This window comes from Capra hircus, chromosome 6 (assembly GCF_001704415.2).
Source record: "Capra hircus breed San Clemente chromosome 6, ASM170441v1, whole genome shotgun sequence".
Lineage (NCBI taxonomy): Eukaryota > Metazoa > Chordata > Mammalia > Artiodactyla > Bovidae > Capra > Capra hircus.
The window spans coordinates 105146832-105173084 of record NC_030813.1 but is presented as its reverse complement, the minus strand read 5'-3'; the positions used below and the strand labels follow the sequence as shown (position 1 = coordinate 105173084).

The 26253-nt window shown below is 43.8% G+C and overlaps 1 protein-coding gene across 1 annotated transcript; it reads right to left on the bottom strand.

Annotated features, from left to right (window-relative positions):
• Positions 1185–15228, bottom strand: TMEM128 (transmembrane protein 128). The gene is made up of 5 exons (XM_005681897.3): positions 15091–15228; positions 13433–13574; positions 8793–8951; positions 3486–3594; positions 1185–1807 (listed from the first exon to the last, which is right to left on the bottom strand). The coding sequence occupies exons 1-4, from the start codon at positions 15185–15187 to the stop codon at positions 3495–3497; spliced, it is 498 nt and encodes a 165-aa protein (XP_005681954.2). The 5' UTR covers positions 15188–15228; the 3' UTR covers positions 1185–1807; positions 3486–3494.

Below are 26253 nucleotides of genomic sequence, written 5' to 3'. Positions count from 1 at the left end.
AGTGGAGAACATCTCTGGGAAAGGAAATGGCAACCCACTCCAGTATTCTTGCTGGGAGAATCCCATGGTCAGAGGAGCCTGGTGGGCTACAGTCCATGGGGTTGCGAAGAGTTGGACACAACTTAGCGACTAAAACAACAATAGGAAAAGACCCATAACCAGTCTGCATAGCACTTCTTTTACAGAAACAGGGACAGGGCATGATCTCTTTTAAGCAAATTTATTCAAAAGTCTCTTTATAAGTAACACAGTCATCTCCTTACCACCCTAGTTGGCCACAGTATCAGCATTGGCTAGCTGGGTTGTAATGAACTGGATTAAACAAAAACTCTCAGCCTTAGGTTTCTATCCAAGTAGTTAAACTTCACAAGATAAGAGGGAAGGAAGGAAGGGGTTTCTTGCCGAATCTGCCCAAAGAATCTGTGGGAGTGGTCACTGGGGCGCTGTTCCTTAGCTCCACCCAGGTTCTCTCGGGAGAGTCTGAACCCATGTTCTCTAATCCCACTTCCTGGGTCTGCACCCTCAGCTTTGCACTGGAGCCGCCCATCACTGACTGACTCAGCCTCCTGACTCTGACCTTTGCCTAACTTTGCAGCTTAACTGGAATGACTCTCTACAAACCCTCCCATATATGTGTACACAAATTGGGTTTGATTCTGTTTACTGATCATGCCTGCCCATTCCCATTCCTGACCTTAAGTCGATTTTGTCTTCCAATCCCTCTCCATTACCATTTACTGGGTGAGTGACTACTGTGTGCCGGCCACTGTTAACAGGTGTTTCATAAACATTATTCCCATCACCCACAACTCAAATGTTCTTCCTGCCTCCAGCTGGAGAAAGGGTCACTGCTACACAAGGTCAAGATTAACCAGTACTGCAGGGTAGGTACAGGGTGTGAGCCAGCCAGACACAAGTGACTGAAACACCATCCCTGAAACCCCCAGGGTGGGTACAGGGGGGGCAGAAACCCATGTAGGGTACCTACGATGTCACAATGCTTAAGATGGTTCAGGTTTAACGTAAACATACTTGCATTTGAAAGTGTGGATCCTGTCTTCCACTGGTCTTGGCAAGGCCAAGTAGCCTTCTCTGAAAAGAACACTTATTTCTATAGTCAACTCAAAGTACTAATAGCTGAAAACAGAAACTATTCCAAAGTTTATATTAACAAAACCCACAAGAAAGCTATAAAAATATTTTATTTAAATATTAAGAAAAAAATTACACATACTTAAAATGATTAAAAGTTCCTATGTTAAACAAACACTAAAAACCCAATAATTTACACAGTGATAAAATCCCAAGTTGGGAAAACACAAATCCTTTCGATTGGTCCTCCCCTTAACAAAACTATTATCAAAATGAAATTTTATAGGAATTGCTGAAGTTGGATTAAAGGCACATGACACTATCACACCTTTAAATACACAGCCAGTCACTTCATACAATGAATTGTTGCCCTTAAATGCTCTATAATACTGGAGTACAGTATGCATCTCTATGAAAATTTGTTTAAATTTTTACACCAACAGTTTCTCCAATGATCCAAACAGATTAACATTGCAAATTAAATTATTCCTGTCTTGAATAGAATACTTTGAGTCTGAAAAATTCGCTAATCACTTGAGTTTAGAAATATGCAAATGAAATATAATTTATTCTGATTTCAGCTATAAAGTTATAAAGTTAAAATTCTTCCAAGGAAACCATTCACTTTGTAGATGCAAAAACACACTGTAGCTTCACCATTGTGTCTGTAGTGCCTTCAGCTAGCAGGATGTTAATCACTAACACGCCCTTCCCCCTGAAAGAAAGACCAAATGAGACAATCTATCTTAGACTGTTGGATTTAATATTTCAAAGCACAGTTCAATCTCCCTGTCTACAACACACTGTGGCTCTCTCACCAGGTATAATTTGATGTCAGCAGTAAATCAAAAGCATAGAATTAGCACCTCTTGCACACTTTTTCGGTAAATAAGAAGGTATAGTCTTCTGTTACTAGATTCACAATCTAGTGTTTTTTCTAAACTATATTTATAATTCCCAAAAACGTGGAAACAGTCAATACTGAACAGCCAGAGAGTCAAAGGAGAGAGGCTCAGAGGAGGGAACGTTTTTGTGGCAATAGGTCAACACGGACAGAAGCCGGACTGTGAGAGTCCAAACGGTCCCAGACACAGCACAACATGTGGAGGGGACTCCGCACAGCGGTATGTGTGTGCGAGCAACTATTTTCAGACAGATGACCAATGAGAGGGCAGCCATTTCTCCTTTACCTGGTTACAGGGACTTTCCTTCAAACTCCAAAGGGAGAACACTCTGTGAGCTGAAATGTCAGTCATTTGCACCCCAGTAACTGAGCATATTAACTTTTACTTCTCTGGGCCCCAGTTTTATACTTGTAAATGGACACATGGAGTACATTTCCTCTGAGTTCTGACATCAGCAACATGAAGAGAGGACTGCCTTTTTTACCAAGCCCCTGAGCATTCAGAGTAAGGGCTCTCCGGACATTCTTATTTAGTAAATGAGTTATCTGACAATCAGCAAACAGACCCCACTGTGAGGTGGCAGGCCCAGGGACGCAGTGGTCTGTGGGGAGGCAGAAATTCTATAACTTGGAAAGAAAACGCTCATGTGCCATCCATCAGACTTTTATGCGGCAATCAGGACAATTAGAAAACACACCTTTTTTCTCAATTGGGTAAAACTGCCCATTAATTCTATACTTCCATTAACTAAGAGTAATCCAGGCTTCCCAGATGGTGCAGTAGTAAAGAATCCACCTGCCAATGCAGAAGAGGCAGATTTGATCCCTGGGTCAAGAAGATCCCCTCGAGTAGGAAATGGCAACCCACTCCAGGATTCTTGCCTAGAAAATTTCATGGACGGAGGAGCCTGGTGGGTTACAGTCCATGGGGTCACAAAGAGTCGGACACAACTGAGCTACTGAAGATGCATGCAAGAATGATCTAGCTAAGAGTCATCTGCATAGAAGCTGATGGAAGTCGGCCACGACAGAAAATGGACTAACGTGTGAACTTATCTATAGTGGAAGGTACCCTCTTCATGAGATCTTGGACGGGCGGGGTGACTTCTCTAAGAAGCAGCCACTTAGAACTAAATAATGCAAAAGGGAAGGGATCACAGTCCCTTTCATCCCAGAGTTCCATGGGCAACAGCTTGGTGCAAACATGGCTGAAATAATCCACCAGTCTGTTATTGCTATGCCTACCTGTGGCTCAGCTGGTAAAGAATCCACCTGCAGTGCAGGAGACCTGGGTTCGATCCCTGGATTGGGAAGAACCCCTGGAGAAGGGAAAGGCTACCCACTCCAGTATTCTGGTCTGGAGAATTCCATGGAGTGTATAGCCCATGGGGTCGTGAAAAGTCGGGCACAACTGAGCAACTTTCACTTTCACTGAAAGCTGTCAGGAGAGACTATTTCCTTATTAGAATTACAATTCCAGAAATCTTACCTTTAGAAGTCATCCAAGGAGTGAGGTCAACATTACAACCCCCATAAACTGGGTAAACAGCAGCAGTGGAGTGAAAAATGACCACACGTGCCATAAAGCGACATTGAAGCTGAAAAGGACAAAAAACCCACACTGCTGACAACTGTAGCTGTACTCTATACAAATACACTGCACTGTAGGTTCTAGATTTAGAACACTCACTTTCTACCCAGGCTGGGAAAGTTCATTCAGCTGGTAACTTTGCTTATATATATACAGCTTCTCAGATATGTGATTTAGGCAATACTGGAAATATCACAACCTGTTCACAAAGTACTTGGAACTGGAATCACGAAAGCTCATCTAATGAGCGCTGGGCTGGCTCAACAGAGACATCAGTCTCTTAAAAGTTAAGTGTCTGTGAAGGAACATGAAATAAAATGACCATAACCTGGGTGTTACAATCTCACACACCACCAAAATATCATGAGAAAGAAAAAAAGATGCTTATTTTCCCATTAGAAACAGACTGAAAAACATTTATAAGCTGCTATTAAATTTTCCATTGAGAAAAACACTATTCCTGTCACCAAGGTAAGAATAAAATACTTTCTACAGTGCAAATGATTTTTATAGACTGCATTTTTTAAGAGTTAAAGCTAATGAAGGAAAATTATAGTCAATTAAGTGTTTAGAGAGTTGATGATTAATATATAACACTTTGACAAGTAGAAATTTAAATAACTATAATCTTACTGTGCTAAAAATAAAGTAACATTCTTGGGGGTGATGTTAGCCTTCTTAAGAAATTGCTGAATAACACACCTGTCTACACTTGTTCCTGAAGAGTTAATAATAACATCACAATGTAACATGTCAAAAATCCATAAACTTCAACTACATAAAATAAATCACAGAAAAATTACATTTACACTGAATACTGGAAAAGACCCTGAAGCTAAGAAAGACTGAAGGCAAAAGGAGATGGGGGCGGCAGAGGATGAGATAGTTAGATGGTATCAGTGACTCAGTGGACATGAGTATGAGCAAACTCTGGTAGACAGTGAAGGACAGGGAAGCCTGGAGTGCTGTGGTCTACAGGGTCACAAAGAGTTGGACACCACTTAGCAACTGAACAACAACAAATGTACAAAGGTGTGTGGTTTTCCCCAAACTAAACTTCATTAATATAAAGGGAGGAAAAAACCCTAACAGGCCATACACCACGTTCAATACAGTTTTCTCACTGGCTGGCAGGAACCATGGGATTTACTTCCTTTGTGTTTTTCTGTAATTTACAGATTTTTCTTTAGTGAGAAAGTTATAAAATACTTTTATAAACATAAAAAAACCATCTTGTTCATTGACAACGTATTAGTTTATGAAAAGGGATATTCAGTTCTGTTCAATTCTCAGTCGTGTCCGACTCTTTGCAACCACATGAATCACAGCACGCCAGGCCTCCCTGTCTATCACCAACTCCCAGAGTTTACTCACACTCACATCCATCGAGTCAGTGATGCCATCCAGCCATCTCATCCTCTGTCGTCCCCTTCTCCTCCTGCCCCCAATCCTTCCCAGAATAACAGTCTTTTCCAATGAGTCAATTCTTCACATGAGGTGGCCAAAGTACTGCAGTTTCAGCTTTAGCATCAGCCCTTCCAAAGAACATCCAGCACTGATCTCCTTTACAGTGGACCGGTTGGATCTCCTTGCAGTCCAAGGGACTCTCAAGAGTTTTCTCCAACACCACTGTTCAAAAGCATCAGTTCCTCGGCCCTCGGCTTTCTTCACAGTCCAACTCTCACATCCATACATGACCACGGGAAAAACCATAGTCTTGACTAGATGGACCTTTGTTGGCAAAGTAATGTATCTGCTTTTTAATATGCTATCTAGGTTGGTCATAACTTTCCTTCCAAGGAGTAAGCGTCTTTTAATTTCATGGCTGCAATCACCACCTGCAGTGATTTTGGAGCCCAAAAAAATAAAGTCTGACACTGTTTCCACTGTTTCCCCATCTATTTCCCATGAACTGATGGGACTGGAGGCCATGATCTTCGTTTTCTGAATGTTGAGCTTTAAGCCAACTTTTTCACTCCCCACTTTTACTTTCATCAAGAGGCTTTTTAGTTCCTCTTCACTTTCTGCCATATGGGTGGTGTCATCTGCATATCTGAGGTTATTGATATTTCTCCCAGCAATCTTGATTCCAGCTTGTGCTTCTTCCAGCCTAGCGTTTCTCATGATGTACTCTGCATATAAGTTAAATAAGCAGGGTGACAATATACAGCCTTGACGTACTCCTTTTCCTATATGGAACCAGTCTGTTGTTCCATGTCCAGTTCTAACTGTTGCTTCCTGACCTGCATATAGGTTTCTCAAGAGGCAGGTTAGGTGGTCTGGTATTCCCATGTCTTTCAGAATTTTTCACAGTTTATTGTGATCCACACAGTCAAAGGCTTTGACGTAGTCAATAAAGCAGAAATAGATGTCTTTCTGGAACTCTCTTGCTTTTTCGATGATCCAGCGGATGTTGGCAATTTGACCTCTGGTTCCTCTGCCTTTTCTAAAACCAGCTGGAACATCTGGAAGTTCATGGTTCACGTATTGCTGAAGCCTGGCTTGGAGAATTTTGAGCATTACTTTATTAGCGTGTGAGATGAATGCAATTGTGTGGTAGTTTGAGCATTCTTTGGCATTGCCTTTCTTTGGAACTGGAATGAAAACTGACCTTTTCCAGTCCTGTGGCCACTGCTGAGTTTTCCAAATTTGCTGGCAAATTGAGTGCAGCACTTTCACAGCATCATCTTTCAGGATTTGAAATAGCTCAAGTGGAACTTCATCCCCTCCACTAGCTTTGTTCTTAGTGATGCTTTCTAAGGCCCACTTGACTTTACATTGTAGGATGTCTGGCTCTAGGTGAGTGATCACACCATCCTGATTATCTGGGTCATGAAGATCTTTTTTGTAGAGTTCAGAGTTCTTCTGTGTATTCTTGCCACCTTTTCTTAATATCTTCTGCCTCCGTTAGGTCCATACCATTTCTGTCCTTTATCGAGCCCATCTTTGCATGAAATGTTCCCTTGGTATCTTTAATTTTCTTAAAGAGATCTCTAGTCTTTCCCATTCTGTTGTTTTCCTCTATTTCTTTGCATTGATTGCTGAGGAAGGCTTTCTTATCTCTCCTTGCTATTCTTTGGAACTCTGTATTCAGATACTTACATCTTTCCTTTTCTCCTTTGTTTTTCACTTATCTTCTTTTCACAGCTATTTGTAAGGTCTCCCTAGACAGCCATTTTGCTTTTTTGTGTTTCTTTTCCATGGGGATGGTCTTGATCCCTGTTTCCTGTACAATGTCACGAACCTCCATCCATAGTTCATCAGGCACTCTTATCAGATCTAGGCCCTTAAATCTATTTCTCACTGCCACTGTATAATCGTAAGGGATATGATTTAGGTCATACCTGAATGGTCTAGTGGTTTTCCCTACTTTCTTCAATTTAAGTCTGAATTTGGCAATAAGGAGTTCATGATCTGAGCCACAGTCAGCTCCTGGTCTTGTTTTTGCTGACTGTATAGAGCTTCTTCATCTTTGGCTGCAAAGAATATAATCAATCTGATTTCGGTGTTGACCATATGGTGATGTCCATGTGTAGCATCTTCTCTTGTGTTGTTGGAAAAGGGTGTTTGCTATGACCACTGCATTCTCTTGGCAAAACTCTATTAGCCTTTGCCCTGCTTCATTCCATACTCCAATGCCAAATTTGCCTGTTACCCCAGGTGTTTCTTGACCTCATACTTTTGCACTCTGAGAGGAGCTATCCCGTGCCCGAGGTCAGAGACGGTGGCCGAGAGGAGCAACCCCACGTCCAAGGAGCGGTGGCTGCACGGGCACAGGAGGGCCGAGAGGAGCTACTCCACGTTCAAGGTCAGGAGGGGTGGCCGTGAGGAGATACCCCTCATCCAAAGTAAGGAGCAGCGGCTACGCTTTGCTGGAGCAGCCGTGAAGAGATACCCCACATCCAAGGTAAGAGAAACACAAGTAAGACGGCAGGTGTTGCGAGAGGGCATCAGAGGGCAGACACACTGAAACCATACTCACAGAAAACTAGCGAATCTGATCATACGGACCACAGCCTTGTCTAACTCAATGAAACTAAGCCATGCTGTGTGGGGCCACCCAAGACGGGCGGGTCATGTTGAAGAGGTCTGACAGAATGTGGTCCACTGGAGAAGGGAATGGCAAACCACTTCAGTATTCTTGCCTTGAGAACCCCATGAACAGTATGAAAGGGGATATTAATTGTGGCATTTTTAATAACAGCAAAAGAATTTTTTAAAGAAACCAAGCTGGTTAAATAAATCATGCTATGTCCATGCAGTGATAACCATGTAACCATAAAAATAATGAACCACATCTACACACACCAATACGGAATACAAACTCAGTGTAAAAAGGAGATCACTTTGGACAACAGTTTGGCACTATTTACTGCAGTTGGAGGCATGCATACCCAGTAGGCCAACGACTTCCCTTCTAGAGAGACCTATATATACATATGTATGCATGTACACAGACGCCCAACAGAATTATACAGAGGCACACATACAAGAATGTCTTGTATATGTCTCTAACATCTTACTTAACAGCATCACAGATAACCTCAAACTGGAAACAATCCAAATTCTATCAAGAGCAGAATGGATCTATTGGAATTCAGTTATAGGACGGAATGCTGAACAGCAATGAAAATGAGCAACTGTTACGCACAATAATACAGAGGAATCATACACCATGTTGCATGTAACAGCCAAGGATGAAAGAACAACATACTACAGCAACCCATCTCTATAGAGTTCAAAAAAATAGACACAACAAAAAAAGTAAGAGTTCTGAAGAGATGCAAAAGAAAGGAACTACCAGGAAGGCGGGGACAGTGTCCTCCTGTGGGCAGGAAGGAAGAGGGAATGACTGGGGCAGGGGAGGGGTTACAGGAGGCTGGCACAGTTCTCCTGCCCTCGTGAGGGTTTACCCAAAGGCTCACTGCATGATAATTCTCTCAGCCATACAATTTTCATTCTTCCACTTTTCTGTATTAAACTTCACAATGAAAGTGATTTAAAAAGCAAAATGCAAAATATATATAGCATGTCACCATTTGTATTTTAAATTGCTATATAAGTAAAGAAAGACACTACTGAAAAGAGAAATCAGAGACTACTTTCTCATTATTCCTTTTTACCCCCTGTTGAATTCTGTACCATGTATATCACTACTCGATCAAACAATCTTTATTCTTATTAGTCATTCCAAAGGTAACTCACCAAATTCCTGCTACAATAAAAGTAGCAGTTGTAATGGGTATCAGTGCTGGATACTTGATATCATAATCTTCAATTCCACGATACCACTCCAGATAGACGATGCAGAAAAACGCAATCGACACGCTGACGAGCAGCAAGGCACTGCCGAAGAGAAACCAACTGTAGAGACAAAGGAACACCCTTCCGTCAGCCGCTCAACGTCGTCTCTGAGGCCCAAGGGCAGAGAGTCTTTTCTGACGCATCTCCAGTGTGACACAGGACAGCTGCTGGCTAACCATACCAACGGCAGCAATCCCGTTCCTAACAGTGTATGTACCTGACGAAGGTTTCGTAAGCTCTTTGCGTACAGGCGGTCTGAATTGGGAGACCTGTGCCAACCACGGGGGGACAGCTTGGTTTTTCGTGCTCTGCACCCTTTTCCTGGTTGTACCTGTGTCTGGTGTCCCACCAGCCAGCTGTGACTCAGCCCTGCTACTAGAGCAAGGAAGCGTCTTTACGATTCTTCGGATCAAGCCCATGTTCTGCAATTTTGCTCCCAGCTGTGTGCACATAACTTGGGTGTAGACAATATAAACTACTTATAAAGGCTCTTCAGTTCCCTGAAGCTGGCCTAGACATTCAGTGGCTGTTAAGCAAATATGGACACAAAATTAAAATGATTTATTTTTTAAAGTGCTGAATGACAGCACTTAGCACATCAGGGATCTTAAAAGTTTTCATTAATAGACAAGATACCTATTTCTAAGAAGGTGTCAACTGGGGAAGGGGCACAGAGGGACGCCGTTCCTCAATCCCAGGTTTCAGAAGATCTAGGTCTAGCAGGAAATGGGCAAGAAATATGGGAGTGATACGCAAGAAAGGATGAAAAAGGAAGGCTTTAAACACACACACACACACTCTTTCATAAACTAACCAACCAAAAAAGAGCCCTCGTTACAGTAGTGCATTTTCTTTAAAAATACAGGAAAAACAGCAGCTTTCTGGTTGTTTCTGAAGCTTTGAGTGTGAGATTAATAAATATTTCAACAGATACCATCAACTTCTCCAAGTCAGGCAAGGTTTCTTGGAATACTGAAAATCAGTTTGGAAGGAGTTAAACTGCCTGTCATAAAAGATTTCTAAATGAAACCCTCCCATTCCTAGACTATCTCCCAGTACTCCCCCAAGGGGCAATGGCTTTTTTCTCCTTCCAACTGCATCCAAAGCCTGGCTCAGTGTATGTGGGGAACCCTCATCAGTCCCGGCCAGTCACCGGGATGTGGCCAGATCTGGAAAATCAGAGGAAAATCCCTTTTCGAGGAAGCAGAAGGCAGCCTCCACGGACCACCTCTGGGCAGCGCTCTCACGCCTTGGCTGCTCCAACTCCCCTCGAACTGAGGCCTTAGCCAAGAACACAACGCTGTTCAAAGTTCTCAGCCTCTGAGTGGGTGTTTCTGTCTCTTTTCCTCTAAGATGACACTTATTCAAGGACAGACCTATGACTTCCACTTCCTTTTCATGCCCCACTGCCCTGGTCTGGCGGTTGTCAGGCTCTGCCACACACCTGGGCGTGACTTTTACTCCTGCAGGCGCCCCCAAACATCTCACAGTGGAAGGAGCTATTCCTCACCTCCCATCTCCCTTAACTGCTAATACTTAGTATTCTCTTATGTAAGGATATAGAAGGACACAAATAAATACTCTCATCTTTCCTAAAACCTCAAAGACGCCCACCTCACGAGCTTGGCGCACGGTTGAGAGAGCTGGATGGTAAAGAAGGTAGAGCACCGAAGAACTGATGCCTTTCAACTGTGGGGCTAGAGAAAACTCCTGAGAGGCCCTTGGATGGCAAGGAGCTCAAACCGGTTGATCTTAAGGGAAATCAACCCTAAATACTCCTTGGAAGGACTGATGTTGAAACTCCAGGATATTGGTCATCTGATGCCAACAGCTGACTCACTGGAAAAGTCCCTGATGCTGGGAAAGATTGAGGGCAGAAGGAGAAGAGGGTGTCAGAGGATGAGATGGCTGGATGGCATCACAGATGCAATGGACATGAACTAGGACAAACTTCGGGAGATGGTGAGGGACAGAGAGGCCTAGTGTGCTGCAGTCCATGGGGTCGCAAAGAGTCAGACATGACTGGGTAACTCAACAACAACCCGAGGTTGGGCAAGACGAGGTGCCCCTTCAAGGCACTCCTGTGTCATCCCACACACACTCATACACTAACATAGTACATACCACGTGACCTGTTCATCTATCACAGCCTAAAATGAACTGGTGGAGGGTGAGAAATGTGCCTTGTTCATCACTGGCACCAAAATTGGACACACTTCAGGTTCTCATTAAATATTCAGTTAACGAAGGGGCAGCTGATACGAGCGGTGTTTGAAGTGAATGTTCCCTCTTTGCCCAGCCAACTGAGAGAGACAAAGGAGCCAGGCTGATAAAGATCAAGTGTCAGCTTTTTTTTTTTTTTAACTAATGGAGCTATGGAAAGAAGATGGCTTTGGTGAACGGTCACAGAGTGCTTCCTCACACTGAAATTCAAGAACAGACAGACTTAGCCACTGGCTTCAAGACACAGTGAAAACCTAGAGACCTTCTCATCTTAGGGTTGCCCCACAAAACGATGGTGCAGGGATTTCCCTGGTGGTCCAGTGGTTAGGAATCCTCCTTCCAATGCAGGACACATGGGTTCAAGCCCTGGTCAGGGGACTAAGATCAAACATGCCTCAGGGCAACTGAGCCACTGCACCACAACTACTCAGCTCAAGTCCCTAGAGCCTGTGCTCGCCAACAAGAGAGGCCGCACATAGAGAGAAGCTCCCACGCACTGCAACTGGAGAAAGCTGTGCACTACACTGCAACAAAACCTCAGGGCAGCAAAATAAAAAACAATTAAAACTCAAATTTAAAAAAAAAATTTTAAGAAAAAGAGATCCCAAAATACTAAAACAAACAACAACAAAAACTATGGCACAGACAAGCATCCCAGAATCTGCTTCCTGCAAGCAGCTGGCTCTGAAGAGAAAGAAGGTGCTGAGTTAAAAGTCTGGTTCTCATCCCAAACCCCATCAGGAGGTCCAGCACCTCCCAGGGAAGGAGCAGTGATGGGGCAGGACGGGGAAGCAGTGATGGGGAGTGTTCGGGGAAAGCTCCTGCTTGTGGAGATAAGGAAAGTGAACAAGCTCTCTCCTTCCTACAGTTTACATCAACCCCCCACCCCTGCTGTCCCCTGGCTGCCTGCTCCCTCACTCTCCACAGGCGCCCCTCCAGCAGTCACCGCCCCTCCTGAAGGCCTTGACAGAGAAAAACCATATGCCCCCATCCCCAGTGAAAACACCTGATCGGCAGTCCTGTCTGCACCTTTCTGGCCTCACTGAGTTGTGTGTGTGCCAGTCACTTAGCTGTGTCTGACTCTTTGGGACCCCATGGACTGTAGCCCACCAGGCTCCTCTGTCCATGGAATTCTCCAGGTAAGAATGCTGAAGTGGGTTGCCATTCCCTTCTCCAGGGGTTATTCCCAACGCAGGAGTTGAATCCAGGTCTCCTGCATTGCAGGCAGATTCTTTACCATCTGAGCCACCAGGAAAGTCTTACTGATACTTCCAGACAAGTACACTTGCTCTCTAAGAGAACCACCTCTCCCGATGGAGCTCTAACACTCACCAACACCTCCCCACCTTTTTCTGTTATCTAGGGGCCTACTTCCAGACAAGCACACTTGCTCTCTAAGAGAACCACCCCTCCCGATGCCAGCTCTAACTCTGACCAACACCTCCCCACCTTTTTCCGTTATCTAGGGGCCTCCAGAACACTCTCTAACATTCAGCGAAGACTCAGGAGGGTGATCAACAACCTTCCCCCACCAACCGCCCCCGCACCCACCATCAGCTCCTGAAAGAGATCTCAATTTACGTGAATGATGGACTATTTGACATCCTGCCGCACTTCTTGCACCAGTGAACTCAACTCTAGCTCAATCACAGCCTGTACATGTACCTCACTGGCCATTAACTACTCTCTAAAAATGAGCTCTGAGACCTGATTCTCACCCACCACAGTTCTCATTCCTTCCTCCCAAGGCTTGTGGATCTGATCTCCTAAACACCTTTAGTCATTCTCTCTCCATGTTGTACAAATGATTAGGTCCTTTTTCGGAGAAGGCAATGGCACCCCACTCCAGTACTTTTGCCTGGAAAATCCCATGGATGGAGCCTGGTAGGCTACAGTCCATGGGATCGCGAAGAGTCAGACACAACTGAGCGACTCCACTTTCACTTTTCACTTTCATGCACTGGAGAAGGAAATGGAAACCCACTCCAGTGTTCTTGCCTGGAGAATCCCAGGGACGGGGGAGCCTGGTGGGCTGCCGTCTGTGGGGTTGCACAGAGTCGGACATGACTGAAGCGACTTAGCAGCAGCAGCAGCAGCAGGTCCTTCTTAAATTCACTGCCTTCCTCATCCTACAAAACGTCTAGGCTGAAAAGGCCCACTGAAATAATGTCCACTCTGTTGCACATGCCCAGGACCTGCACTCTTTTTCAACTTTGTATCACCAGCCCCTCCGACACCCTGGCTGGCAGAACGCAGGTGCTTACTAAGAGTCTAACAAAACATAATGTGAAAAAATAAGAGCCATCAAGTTTTCTTACCTACTGGTGTTGAAGTTTTCTTTAACAGTTTGAAAGAAGTCAACATAATAGGTAACAACAATGGATGCCAAAATCCAGAACCCAGAATGGATATTAAGTCTTGGAAGAGGTTTCTCCTTTTTCTCAACAGCTGTAGAGGTTTCTGCAAATAAGGGAGATTTCAACTGATCAAGTAACCATTAGCTTCACAGGAAAAATTACACCTATTTCAAGTCAAATAAAATAATTTCCTAGAGCTTTCTAACAGCCAGATTCTCTCCTATTAGAGTATCAATTTCTTCTGTAAAACCACCAAAATAGGTTTATATTTTTGGAAATAATAGGAGCTGCTATAACACTTGTTCAGTATTATCAACTTTTTTCCACCAAATCAATTTTGGATCTAAATTTACTTAAACAGTCTTTTGGAAATAATGCCATCCTGTAGCGTAGGAATTTTCACGTTGTGCTTCATTGCCTAGGAAAGTGATTATTCCTGTTAATTCAGAAAAATGCAAGTGACAAACATTAGAACACAAAATGGACTTTGATTTTCCAAAAACACTACTTACAAACACTACATATTTACTTGTTTTAAACAAACACAACCTTTGAGGCACCTCAAAAGTGGAAAGGTCACACTGGAGGTACAGTTCCAACACCACACTGTCTAGACTACTGATGGACAAGTCAAATTCCTTCCACCGGGGACCCGATCTGAAAGAACAACTGGCTGGCTCTGGGTCAAATGGGGTCCAACAAGCTCCCCAGGTGACTGATATACCCGCTCTCCCAGTTCATGTGAGAACCACTGGTATGCATCCGAGGTCCTGACTTTAGCTGACCATCAGAATTCCCCGGCGCCTTACTCATGATACAAATTCTGGGAAACATCCTCAAAATTTATAAACCAGAAAGTCTGATCATGAAGTTTTCTGTGTTTATTTTTTAAAGGTAATAAATACAGAACTTTTTAACATCATACAGGACAAAAAAACATCTAAGATGTAATCTCTTTCGATCCTTAACCCGTTCCCCAGCCCAAAGCAACTACCAGTATCAACGTCTATTGAGTTCCTGCATATTCTATGCATCTACAGGAGGGCATACACCGCGTGTTATCTGGGTTGAACCCAAGCGGTGGTATATCATACTTTGTTCTGCGCCTCCCTTTGAAAATTACCCACATTGGTACATAAAGTCGGCCTGCTGTGTGACGTACGGATATCCAAGAGTATTTAACTAGCTCCCTGCTGACGGACAATTAGATGCTTCCAGTCGTTCGCTATAACCAGCAATAGCAATGCGAAGATGAAACACTTTGCACGCACATACGTCCTTGTGTACTGCTACAAATATGCTTCTTTTCTTAAGAGACACAACCAGTGGAATTTTTTTTTATTCTAATGGATACTGCCAAATAGGTGTTAAACCAGCTCTCCAGGGAATCCTGAAGCGCAGCTGAGATGAAGATGCGGAAGGCTACCTGACCTCTAACGCTCTTTTACGATACTTAAATACCTAACTTGCAAAACTACTTGGTAAGCCTTGATGAAAACAAATCCCAGTCTCTCCGGAATGGGTGGGCCTGCGGGAGGTCGGCGGGGCCGGCCGTTTCCTGGCGCCTTGCCTACGGGAACCTCGAGGCGGCTCGAAGCGTGCCCGGGGAAGCGCCTCACCCGGCCTGCGGTAGCCTTCGTGTTCCAGTGGGACCTCCGCGTCCGGCGGGAACAAGTACCGCCGCCGCAGCTGCTCCCGAGCCCGTAGAGCATCCATCTTGGCACCACCCAGAAACGGGGCGGAAGTGACGTTAACCTAACCGGAACTTCCTGTAGCGACATCCGGGCGGAAGGAGGGGGTTCCCGTCTAAGAAAAGTGGAGACTATGTTGTCTTCTAGGTTTTAGTTGGTAAGAACGTAGGGTAGCGTTGGCTTCGCTGTCTCCGTGCTCAAATTTGCGAACAGGATTTGAATTTCGAAACTTTGACCTTTCTCGAACGAAAGACGCTCCGTTTATTCCTAGCTACGGAAGCCCAGAAGGATCAAACTTACAGGCCGGCGGATGCGCGGAGGCGGGACTGTCGGTCCCTGCCTTGGTGCTTGGCTGCGTCCCGCTCTCTGCATCCGGAGCCCTCTGTGGCTCCCCTGTGCCAACAGCGTTTCAGCCCGTCAGCTTCTTTCCTCCTCCTCAGGAATCGCCCAGCTAGACTTGAAAGGGTTGGAGAACGCCCGGGAGGAGGGAAGGACCGCTGGGCCGGGGCCGGGAGCCTGCGGTGGAGCCTGGGCCTGGCACTGACCGCTTGGACGGACTCCGGGCAAGAAATAAAAACCTTTCTGAGCCTGTTTGCTCTTCTGTACCATGGGGATTATACCTGCTTCATGGATATGTTTGGAGGTTTAAATATGAAGCACCTGTGTGGGGTTTGTGTTAGCTCCCTTCTTAGGACTTTTGTGAGAAATTGCACCCAGCCAGGATCGTGGAAGCTAAACCGGTGGTTGTTCAGTCACTAAGTCGTGTCCGACTCCTTGCGACCCCACGGATTGCAGTATGTCAGGCTCCTCTGTCCTTCACTGTCTCCTGGAGTTTGCTCAAACTCATGTACATGGTATTTGGCCAGGAACCCACCATTTCCCATCAGTCATGCTCATAAACTGAAAAAGGCTCTTGCCACAAATTCACAAGTTTTACTCCATCAATAGTCCTGTTGACAGCACTTCCCTGGCAGTCCAGTGGTTAAGACTCTGCCTTCCAATGCCAGGGACATGGGGTTCCGTTCCTGGTAAGGGAACTGAGATCCTACATGCCCCAGCAGTATGGCCAATAAATAAAATTTAAAAAAGATTTCAAAGGCAAATACATAAAGTTACAGTTATGAGTTGTAAAAAAAACAAGCAAAAGAATTAATCCTGTTTACTAGTCTCCTGCCTCCTTCCTACCCTGTCATTTGCTGAGAAATTTTGTTCTTAACCCTTCCAACCTTTGCTGAGCACCTACTATCTGTTGCTGCTAAGTCTCTTCAGTCGTGTAGGACTTTGTGCCACCCCATGGACTGCAGCCTACCAGGCTCCTCCGTCCATGGGATTTTCCAGGCAAGAGTACTGGAGTGGGGTACCATTGCCTTCTTTGTAAGGAACTCTTAGGCACCTTGCTAGACAATGGAGATAAGATGGATAAGACATGAGGTTGCACTTGAGGAGCTCCTGGGCTAAAAATGACCACAGAGACTTACTACAGTAGAGAGCAGTTTATATAAATGTGTGGAAGCATTTTATTCATTCAGTCAACAAACGTTTTCTGAGCAGCTACATCTGCTAAAATGCTGAGGACAGAGGTAAGTTAGATCTAGCGGAGGAGAAAATTTCCATACAAGGCCATGACAGAGATACTGTATATGGGCTGAATAAAGGGCTTCCCTGGTGGTTCAGATGGTAACGAATCTGCCTGCAATGTGGGAGACCCGAGTTTGATTCCTGGGTCAGGAAGATTCCCTGGAGAAGGAATGGCAACCCACTCCCCTATTCTTACCTGAAGAATCCCATGGACAGAGGAGCCTGGTGGGCTACAGCTCACGGGGTCGCAAAGAGTCAGACATGACTAAGTGACTCAATTCATAAAGGGCAGCCCTTCATTCTGCTGGACTGTGTGGAAATCACAGAGTGGCTTGAGGTGGGTTATATTCAGGGATGGATAGTCTGAAAAGTCACCCCAGAAGTAAAATTTGAATTAGTGGTCACTTTTTAATATCTTCTATATGTCCTGAGTATTTGCAGGAGAAATGTAATAAATATTCAAGAAAAGAATGTCAAGTTTCTACAGGTTTATTAGTATCATTTCCTCAGCCTTTATAGCAAACGCTTCTGCGCATAGGATTTAACAGCTGGGTGGATCATATGGCCTTTCTACACAATACCTTCTTTTTCCTGTCTTGCTTTTTTTCCCCCCTTTTTCTTTTCAGACTCGTAAATAACCAGAGTTCACCTCTTCAAAGCCACCTGGGGTCTTTGCCCTCCCTTCTCTTCTCTCTGGTACAAGGTTAGAAGCCTTGTTAACAGGAAGCGAATTCCTCATCAAATACGGTCTTCTGTTGATTGTCTCCTTGTGAAAAGGTCAGCGCTGGGTCTCCCTGTAATTGAATATTCCCAAGAGCATCTCAGGCATTCCAGGGTTTCCATATGTAGTGTGTTCAGGTCCGATCAGTTTCCCCTTTGGTGGTTTCAGAGTCTTTGTATTTGGATCTGAACTCCTTCCAGCCCTTTTTTCCCCCTAATATTTTAAATGCACAACTTGCAGACCTCGTTGATGATACTTAAAAGCAGGTTGGAAAAAATCCAGGGTTTAATGACCACATCTTCATTGCTGGGGCCCATTAAATAAGTTCTTCAATGTGTGTACTGTGCACCATAATGATAGATACATGATATCAGATTGCTACCAACCAAGAAATTCCATTTTCAATGTGGATTACTTGTGGGGGGAAAATAAATTTGACCGTAATCTTTGCTGGGCCTCCCCTTAGCAATGTGGTTAGGTCCAAGGTGTTTATAGACTATTGAATCCTGGCTCCATTGTTCTGGATCCCTTGGGCAAGTTGTTTCATTGTCCTAGGTATCAGTTTCCTCATCAGCGACACCAGGGGTACCAGAGTGAAGATAAATGTATGCTGACTGTTTAGCCTAATGCTTCCCATGGTCAAGCAGGGTTATGTTCAGGTTAAGTCATTGTTCACTACTTAATTGGGCTTGCCAGATCTGGATCTGGTTCCTGCTCACCTCCTTATCAGTTCTTCCTTTCTCCATGGGCTCCAGTTTCTCTTTGTGGCAGTTTCCTTTTGCTTGGCCTCTCCCAGTTGACTGGGGGCTACAGTCACATCTTAGCAGTGCTTTGCAAACACCTAGCATGTAGCAAGGATTCTATTACCTGGTTTTCAGTTTGATCCTTGTCACAATTAAGTCTGGCCTTTGATATAGACATCTATGTGTCTGCCTATGTGTCTTCCTCTGAGAAACCACTTTTTCTCCCTTCTGTAATAGCCCTGTAATATTCTCAGTAGACTGATTCTGTCCTTGGGGAGGGCTCAGGACCTAGACCAGACCTGTCAGCCCCCAGGACTCAGGCTGGGGCTGTTGGGAAGATCATTCAGAGGTCAGTGTGGGCTTGGGGATGCCACCCACTGTGGAGACACACAGAGGAGCCCACCCAGGAAGGAAGCTCAGATGCAAGCTAAGCTAAGAAGTCTCATAGCACTGTTTCAACTTCCAAATCCAGCCAAGACCTAGCTGATGTAGTTAAGAATAAGAACTCTGGAACCAGCTGCCAGCTGTGCCGGGCCAGCTGTCATAACTGGTTTTGTCATTACTAGCTATTTCAGCCTTGAGCAAGTAGTGGATCTTCTCCATTGCCTACAAGATTGGGTAAAGATTAAAAGTATTAATATACGCAAATTGCTTAGCACAATGCCTAGCCCATAGAAAGCTCTTGATATGCCTTTCTTTTTTTTAGTTGAATTACAGATGATTTACAATGCTGTGTTAGTTTCTGCTGTATAGTATAGTGATTCAGTTATACATATATACACACACATACACATATATATATATATTGTTTTTCATGTTCTTTTCCATTATGATTTATTACAGGATATTTGGGCTTCCCTGGCAGCTCAGACGTTAAAGAATCTGCCCACAGTGCAGGAGACCCAAGTTTGATCCCTGGCTCTGGAAGATCCCCTGGAGAAGGAAATGGCAACCCACTCCAGTATTCTTGCCTGGAGAATTCCATGGACAGAGGAGCCTGGCGGGCTATAGTCCATGGGATCACAAAGAATCAGGCATGACTGAGTGACTACACACACACAGGGTGTATTAACTATAGTTCAATAAGTCTTAGCTGTTCTTATTATCCATTGTTGACATTTCACAGATTTCTGAGCCAAAAATAAAAGGATCTTTTTTTTCAAACTAATGCAAGTTTGAGTGGTTTTCTGATACTTGCAATCGTGAGGCCATACCAATACCACCCTCTCATGTACAATGTTCTCTCATTGTACCTGGTACCTGCCCCCTTGGTCTTTCACTGGACTGCAAATGCCTCCAGGAGTGAGTTCATATATGTAAAGTTCTTAGAAAAGAAACTGCCATGTGGAAAATGCTCAGTAAATGAGAATATCTATCATTTGGAATGCAACCCTTTATTCCAAAGAGAAAGGCAGTTTTTTAAAAGTCTCCCTTTTATTATATAAATAATTCAGTGAAATATGTCTCTCTGCATGTCTGTTTCTCTGATAAAAGCAATAGAACCGGAATCACTCAGTTGAAAGAAAGATCTACATTTTAAAACTAGCTTCATTCAGAAAGTGCGGACTGTACTACTTAACTCCTAGCAGCAGTGGACAGGAGCAACCATCCTCATCATTTACACCAACCACTGGCTTTATTATTTTGGTAAAATTTTCCCAATTGATAGTTGGAGGGAAAAATCTATCAATTTTTTATTAGCAATTCTTTTCACACACTAATTGGCCATTTGTACATCATTTTCCTTTGGGGATTTTCATCTCTTATTTTTTTTTATAGATCAAGGATATCATTATATATTTTTCCAGTTTATTATTTACCTTTTGAGGGTGATCATGCTCATACCTCTATTTTGTTTTGTCTTTCTTCACTCCCCATAGCCTGTGATGAAGAGTTTGGATGAATTTGCCCAGTGGGCGTCTAAATGGATGATCCAGGCAGGTGGAAAGTGCCCAGGCAGTGCTCGTATATATTCACTCCACAGTGACTATAACTTGAACCCTCTTCAAGTGGACCTAGTTATTCCCTGCCCATTTGTTATTCAACTAACTACCGGGAAAAGTTATTTTAGTAAAGCACAACTGAAAATAACTAAGCAAAAATAATGACAGCCGTAATAATAATCCTTACAAAATACATGTACAATTAAAAAAAAAAAAAAAAAAAAGCAGAAAGAAAAGAACCTTGGGACTTCCCTGGTGGTCCAGCGTTTAAGACTGTGCTCCCAACTCAGGGGGTATGGGTTCGATCCCTGGCCAGGGAACTAAGATCCCGCACGGCCAAAAAAAAAGAAAAAAGAAACTTGTTGGAATTCCTCTGAAGTATTTCACAAGACTGAAAGATGAATAGGATTTCAACCAAGTCTGGGTGAGGGTGACACCCAGGATGGCTCTGGGAAGTCTATAGCAGATGGCAGTGAGCCTGCCCCATTCCTCCGGCCCTTAGCATTTCTGTGCATCCCAGCCTGCTGCTGCTGACTCAGCTCAGATGTCACTCTGCCTGGGGTTCTCTCCGGTCCATCCTTTTTAGCAGTGAGAGAGAGGAAATTCTCGCAGAAGGGAAATCAACAGGAACCAAGCAGATGTCTACTGAACTAGCAAAAGAAGCCTCCAGGCACCCTTTAAGGCCATGCAGCATGCTGTTTTCTTGGACAGGGTGTTGGGGAGAAGAGTGGAGAAACTTCCCTGTGGCTGCCAGCTCATCCGGCAGAAGAGAGACAGGTGCTGGTCTCAACCGAAAGATCAGGACACAGAAAAGGATCGTTCCTAAAACGAGAAAGAAGAGGAGGTTGGTAGGCGGGGACTGGCCTAACACTGAGAGGCTATAGGCAGGAATCCTAGTCAGTGCGTGTCCCCAAACACTCCTGACATTTCTGGCTGTGTGGCCAGTTTGGGAACTACATTTGGGTCCACCGGGTTCTGTGGGAGGACTGTCCCTTGTATTAAATTGCTGTTGAAACCTGCTATCAGGCTTACAAACCCAGAGCAGGATGAAGGTGTGTCCTGGCTGCCTCTGCTCCCCAGGTGCCCAGAATCTTCCAGGCTGTTAATGCTGGTCGACCAGCGACACGATCTAAACCGTTCAGAGCCTAGAACTTGGCCTGTTACTAATGTCATCAAATAAAACAATTTTTTTCCTTTCATCCAACTCCTGTATTTTCAATAATATATTCTACTGTTGCAGCCATGCGTTCTGGGAAACAAACTCACTCAATGCAGATAGTGGAGTGAAGTTTAGTACACTGGTGGGCCCAAGGCAGAGTCTCCTCTTAGCCAAGGACTCCAACCGACTTTGGTGAAAACCTTATATATCTTAAGTGTTACTGCTCAAGCCCACATCCCCAAATTCCTTAAACCTAGCCTGGAAAGTGTTAAAGGGAGATACAATCAGGTTACAGCCATGATTCATAACCAGAAGGGTCAGCTGGGTATACATTGTAGCCTACACCAGTGGCTGCTGTAAAGATTACAAAGGTGATTGACTACACAGGGAATTATTATTCTTTTTGGCGTCGGGAAATCTTGGTGTGGAATCTGGTGTTTATCAGTCCCAGAGGCCAGTTTGGCCATAGGTATGTTATCCCCATGGATACCAGGCATATAGTCCAAAGCTCACTGAAAGTGTGAGATGGAGTTTCCTTCTTTTTCAAGATGGAGTCAGCTTGGCCTGTTCCTTTTCTCCCTCACTACCTCACACTGTCATCTATTTCCACTAAATATACAAATTTAGAAGACCTATTTTAGCCATTTCTTGAAAACTTTAATTGGTAGAGGGGATAAAGACAATGCATTCTGAGATCCAGTCACCACAAAGTATCTTGAATTAGATAAAACCATGAAATTACGGAAACAAACCACTTGGGAATCCTTGGCCTGGACTTCTTTTTTTTATTTTAAAGCTCTACCTGGAGTTTATAATAATGATCTAAATCACCAGTGCTAAGAAAAGACAGATGCAAGCAAAGATGGGGTTCCTGACCAAAGAGGGAAAAAAATCTAAGTTATCAGAGAAGCATCTGAGTTTGAATTGATTCTGCTACTACTGCGTGACCTAGGGCAAGTCACTTAAGCTCCCTGCAACTCATCATCCGTGACATGGATATGGTAATATCACCCTCCCAGAGCTGTTGAAAGATTTAATTATATATACGCATGCATATACATATACACAAAAGGCTTGGCGTACGCCCAAGCCTGCTACCACAACAGTGCTTTGGAACCACTCCCTCTCTTTCCAGACCCAGTATTCTCAAACATCCTCAAATAGCAGAATACCAAGCACTTTGGGGGACCTCATGAAATATGGATAAATGAGGCAAAAAGTTTTGTTGTTCAGTAGCGAAGTCGTTTTCTACTCTTTGCAACCCCATAGACTACAGCACGCCAAGCTTCCCTGTCCTTCACTATCTCTTGGAGTCTACTCAAATTCATGTCTGTTGAGTCAGTAATACCATCCAACCACCTCATCCTCTGTTATCCCCTTCTCCTTTTGCCTTCAATCTTTCCCAACGTCAGGGTCTTTTCTAATCGAATTGATTCTCATTAGAAAGCAAAAAATAAAAACAGCCATACCCTATAAAAATTTATGTCAATTCTCACAGCATCTAAACTAGAACGGAGGGTGATATGGGCCAAGAGGCTGAAGAAATTCTAGGCAGGGACAGCTTAACAATGAGAAAATTCTATTACGTTAACCTTTCTCTAAAACTGAGAAGAGAGATCAACGTTCCATTTTTAACTATAAAGTCTCCCTCTGTTCAGGATAAAATTGGATGGAGCAGGGCAATCCTATAATGTTACCATTAGTATCCGATGTCAATGTGATGCCAGATCCCAAGAGCAGTGTTGCTCAAACTATCCAGCAGAACTGAGTCTTTACCTACCTTTGATCTACAATGGAGAAATCTAATATATGGATGACCACAGGCCTCCAACAGGTCACCAGGAAGGCCAGCAGCAAAGGTCATGTTTCAGCGGCTCACAATACCTTCTCTGTGGACAAACAATGGCCTGACCGTCCCATCAATGTCTGACCTTTCAACTCTTGACAAATGTATGTATTTTCTCAGCAATTACAACTTAAGCTACTAAAGCGGCAGTTTAATCACTTTTATCAAAGGGAATAAATTAAAACTTCCCTGGATCTCAGAACAAAAAGAGCTCAACTAGCCTTTGCAGTCAAAGACACCTCTCTTTTTTCACTGGTGCACACAGCTTTTCTCAGAAATCCTTACTGTTTGAACGCAAGACGGAGAGTTAGAAGGAAGGTTCAGCCCCAAATTACAGAAGTTAAAAAATCTAAAATCTAAAAGGACAGTCGCAGAGTATCTATTAATAAGTAGATGTCTTTTTTTTTAAACTGAGGGAAATTGTTATTCTGATTTATCTTTAACATCATTCAAGACTGAAATCTGTGAAAACTTGGAGATGACCTTTTCCAGTTTTATAACCTAGTGGTAAACCCCAGAGATTATACTTGACAGTGTTGAATTTTACAGCTATTTTGAGAAGCTAGATACAGAGATGGGCTTTCCAGGTGGCACAGTGGTAAAGGATCCACCTTTCAATTCAGGAGATGCAAGTTCAATCCCTGGGACAGGAAGATCTTCTGGAGAAGGAAATGGCAACCCACTCCAGTATTATTGCCTGGAGAATCCCATGGACAGAAGAGCCTGGCAGGCTACAATCCATGGGGTCGCAAAGAGTCGGACACGACAGCATGCATACATGAAGATACAGAGATGGAATTTAAGAAATATTCAGTTTCAGTGCATTTGGGGCAAAGTAAACTGTTTAGAGTTTATCATCTCCTGTTGTCTCCTATGTACGTAGGAATGGGTGCCGGGTGAAAGGTAAGTGATGTTGCTAAAACTCTGCCTTGGTTCACAGGTACCAAATAGGAACTCAGAGACAGAGTTTTGGGTGAAGTAGAAAAGAATGGTTTTATTGCTTTGCTGATCCCTGGATTGGGAAGATCCCCTGGAGAAAGGAAAGGCTACCCACTCCAGTATTCTGGCCTGGAAAATTCAATCGGACACGATTGAGCGACTTTCACTTTCAGAAAAGAACAGTTTTATTGCTTTGCCAGGCAGAGGGGCCCACAGTGGGCTAATGTCCTCAAAACTGCATGTCCCCAACTGGAGGGGTTAGTGAAGAGTCTTACAGTGTTCAGGGAGCAGGGCATGGCCAACTCATGGGCATTCTGATTGGTTGGTGGTGAGGTCACCAGGAGTCAGTATCATCAACCTCTAGGTTCCAACTGGACTAGAGTCTAAGTGCTTATGGTCAGCAGAAAGTTAACCTTTTCCCCCTGGTGGGGGTTTTAGTATCTGCAAAACAGCTCAAAAGACATGGCTCAGGATATTATCTATAGTCCTTGAGGAAGAACTAAAGGTCCTTGACTTTGTTTAATGGCTAAAGTATGATTATTCTGTCTGATTTGACATTTTCTCGCTCCTCTGATTAAAATTTATTCTTTGCCTAAATTTTTCTAGACAAAAGGCAGGTGGAGGACATGGGTGGTGGGGGGTTCTATTCAGGGAAGGCCTCAAGGGTCCTGCTCAGTTACAGTGAGGTGGCAGAAGTAAGAGAAAGACGACCCCATCAGCAAGTAGTTAATAAATAGCCATCACTTAATCCAGGGGGCTGGTAATAACCCAACCATTCTATCCTCATGCTAGGCAGAATGACTCCCTCCCTCCCTGAGTGCACCCTACAACCAGTTCAGCCCCCCAGGACTTCTGAGATTGCCTCAGGGTCTTCTGTCTCCTTCTCCCTAAAGACAGCACACAGCCCAGTCCAGGTGGACACTCTGGAATTATCTCATTAGTTCCTGTGACTTAGAATGATTTCAACAAGAGAGTTTAGAGCAGAACCACAGGATCAGTACTGGAGGATTCAGGCCCAAACATGTTTGTGAGGAAAAGCAAATATCAGTATATACAAGACAACTTCCCAACAGCATCTCTTCAAGGAAAATCCCAATACATGCTTATGGTCAACGATTCCTTGTCTAAAGCTGAAAGGGGCAAGGTTCTCACAGGGACCAACTTTTCTGGAGACAGAATCTTAGTTCTCTTTAGTAGAAATATACTAAAATCCAGCTTACTGGAGAGAGAACAAGGATGAACTACATAACCAGCCTCCTGCCCAGGTGCAATTTAGGAATCAATATAAAGTAACACTTCTGTTCCAGTGTAAATGAGAAATACAATGTGTTCTTCTTGGCTCACTAAGAATAGAAACTTAGGCCTATTCTAGCCATCTTGAATGCTTAATTGGAAGAAGGGATAAAGGCTGAATATATACTGTTTCAGTAACCATGTGTGTGCTAGCTGCTCAGTGGACTATAGCCTGACAGGCTCCTCTGTCCGTGGGATTCTCCAGGCAAAAATACTGGAGTAGGTTGCTATTCCCTTCTCCAGGGGTTCTTCCTGACCCCGGGATTGAACCTGGGTCTCTTGCATTGCGGGCAGATTCTTTACCATCTGAGTCGCCAGGAAAGCCCTTCCAGTCACCACAAAGTACTCGTAAATATATATGCCTTTTCTTTCATGTGAATGAGCATAATAATTGATCTCTAATTTCCTTCCACAGGGAAGGAGTTATAATCTTTAGAGTGCTATGGCATCATGGTTCTGTATTGAGGTAAAAACCAATAATGTACAATTACTCATGCTGAGTCCAGGTTCATCACTGAGACCAAAAAACCCTATAACAAAAACACACAAAAACAAAAAACAGCTAGGAAGATCAGTTTTCAGTGGTGGAATAAAGAACTAAGATACACTATCAATGTGCTTTCACTAATAAAACCACTGATTTCTTAAAACTTTCTTTATTCAACTGCAAAAGTACTCTCTAAAAGAAAACAGTCTATATCAAAGACTGCTAATCTTTTTGTTACTCCTAGAAATTTGGGGGGGAAAGACAAGTAATTTCAGGCTGCTTTGATACTATCAAAGTAAATTGTTTTAATAGCAATTGGTCAGTTCAAGTTTTAACTTCAAAACAAAAATCACGTTTTGAAGGATACTAGGATGGCAACCCA

Bases quoted from the DNA above. Each gene is read 5' to 3' on its own strand.
- TMEM128 (XM_005681897.3), bottom strand. From the start codon at position 15,187: ATGGATGCTCTACGGGCTCGGGAGCAGCTGCGGCGGCGGTACTTGTTC. The intron at 13,575-15,090 runs GTGAGGCGCTTC...CCTTATTTGCAG, and splicing joins CGAAGGCTACCGCAGGCCGG to AAACCTCTACAGCTGTTGAG. The intron at 8,952-13,432 runs GTAAGAAAACTT...TTGTCTCTACAG, and splicing joins GAAAACTTCAACACCAGTAG to TTGGTTTCTCTTCGGCAGTG.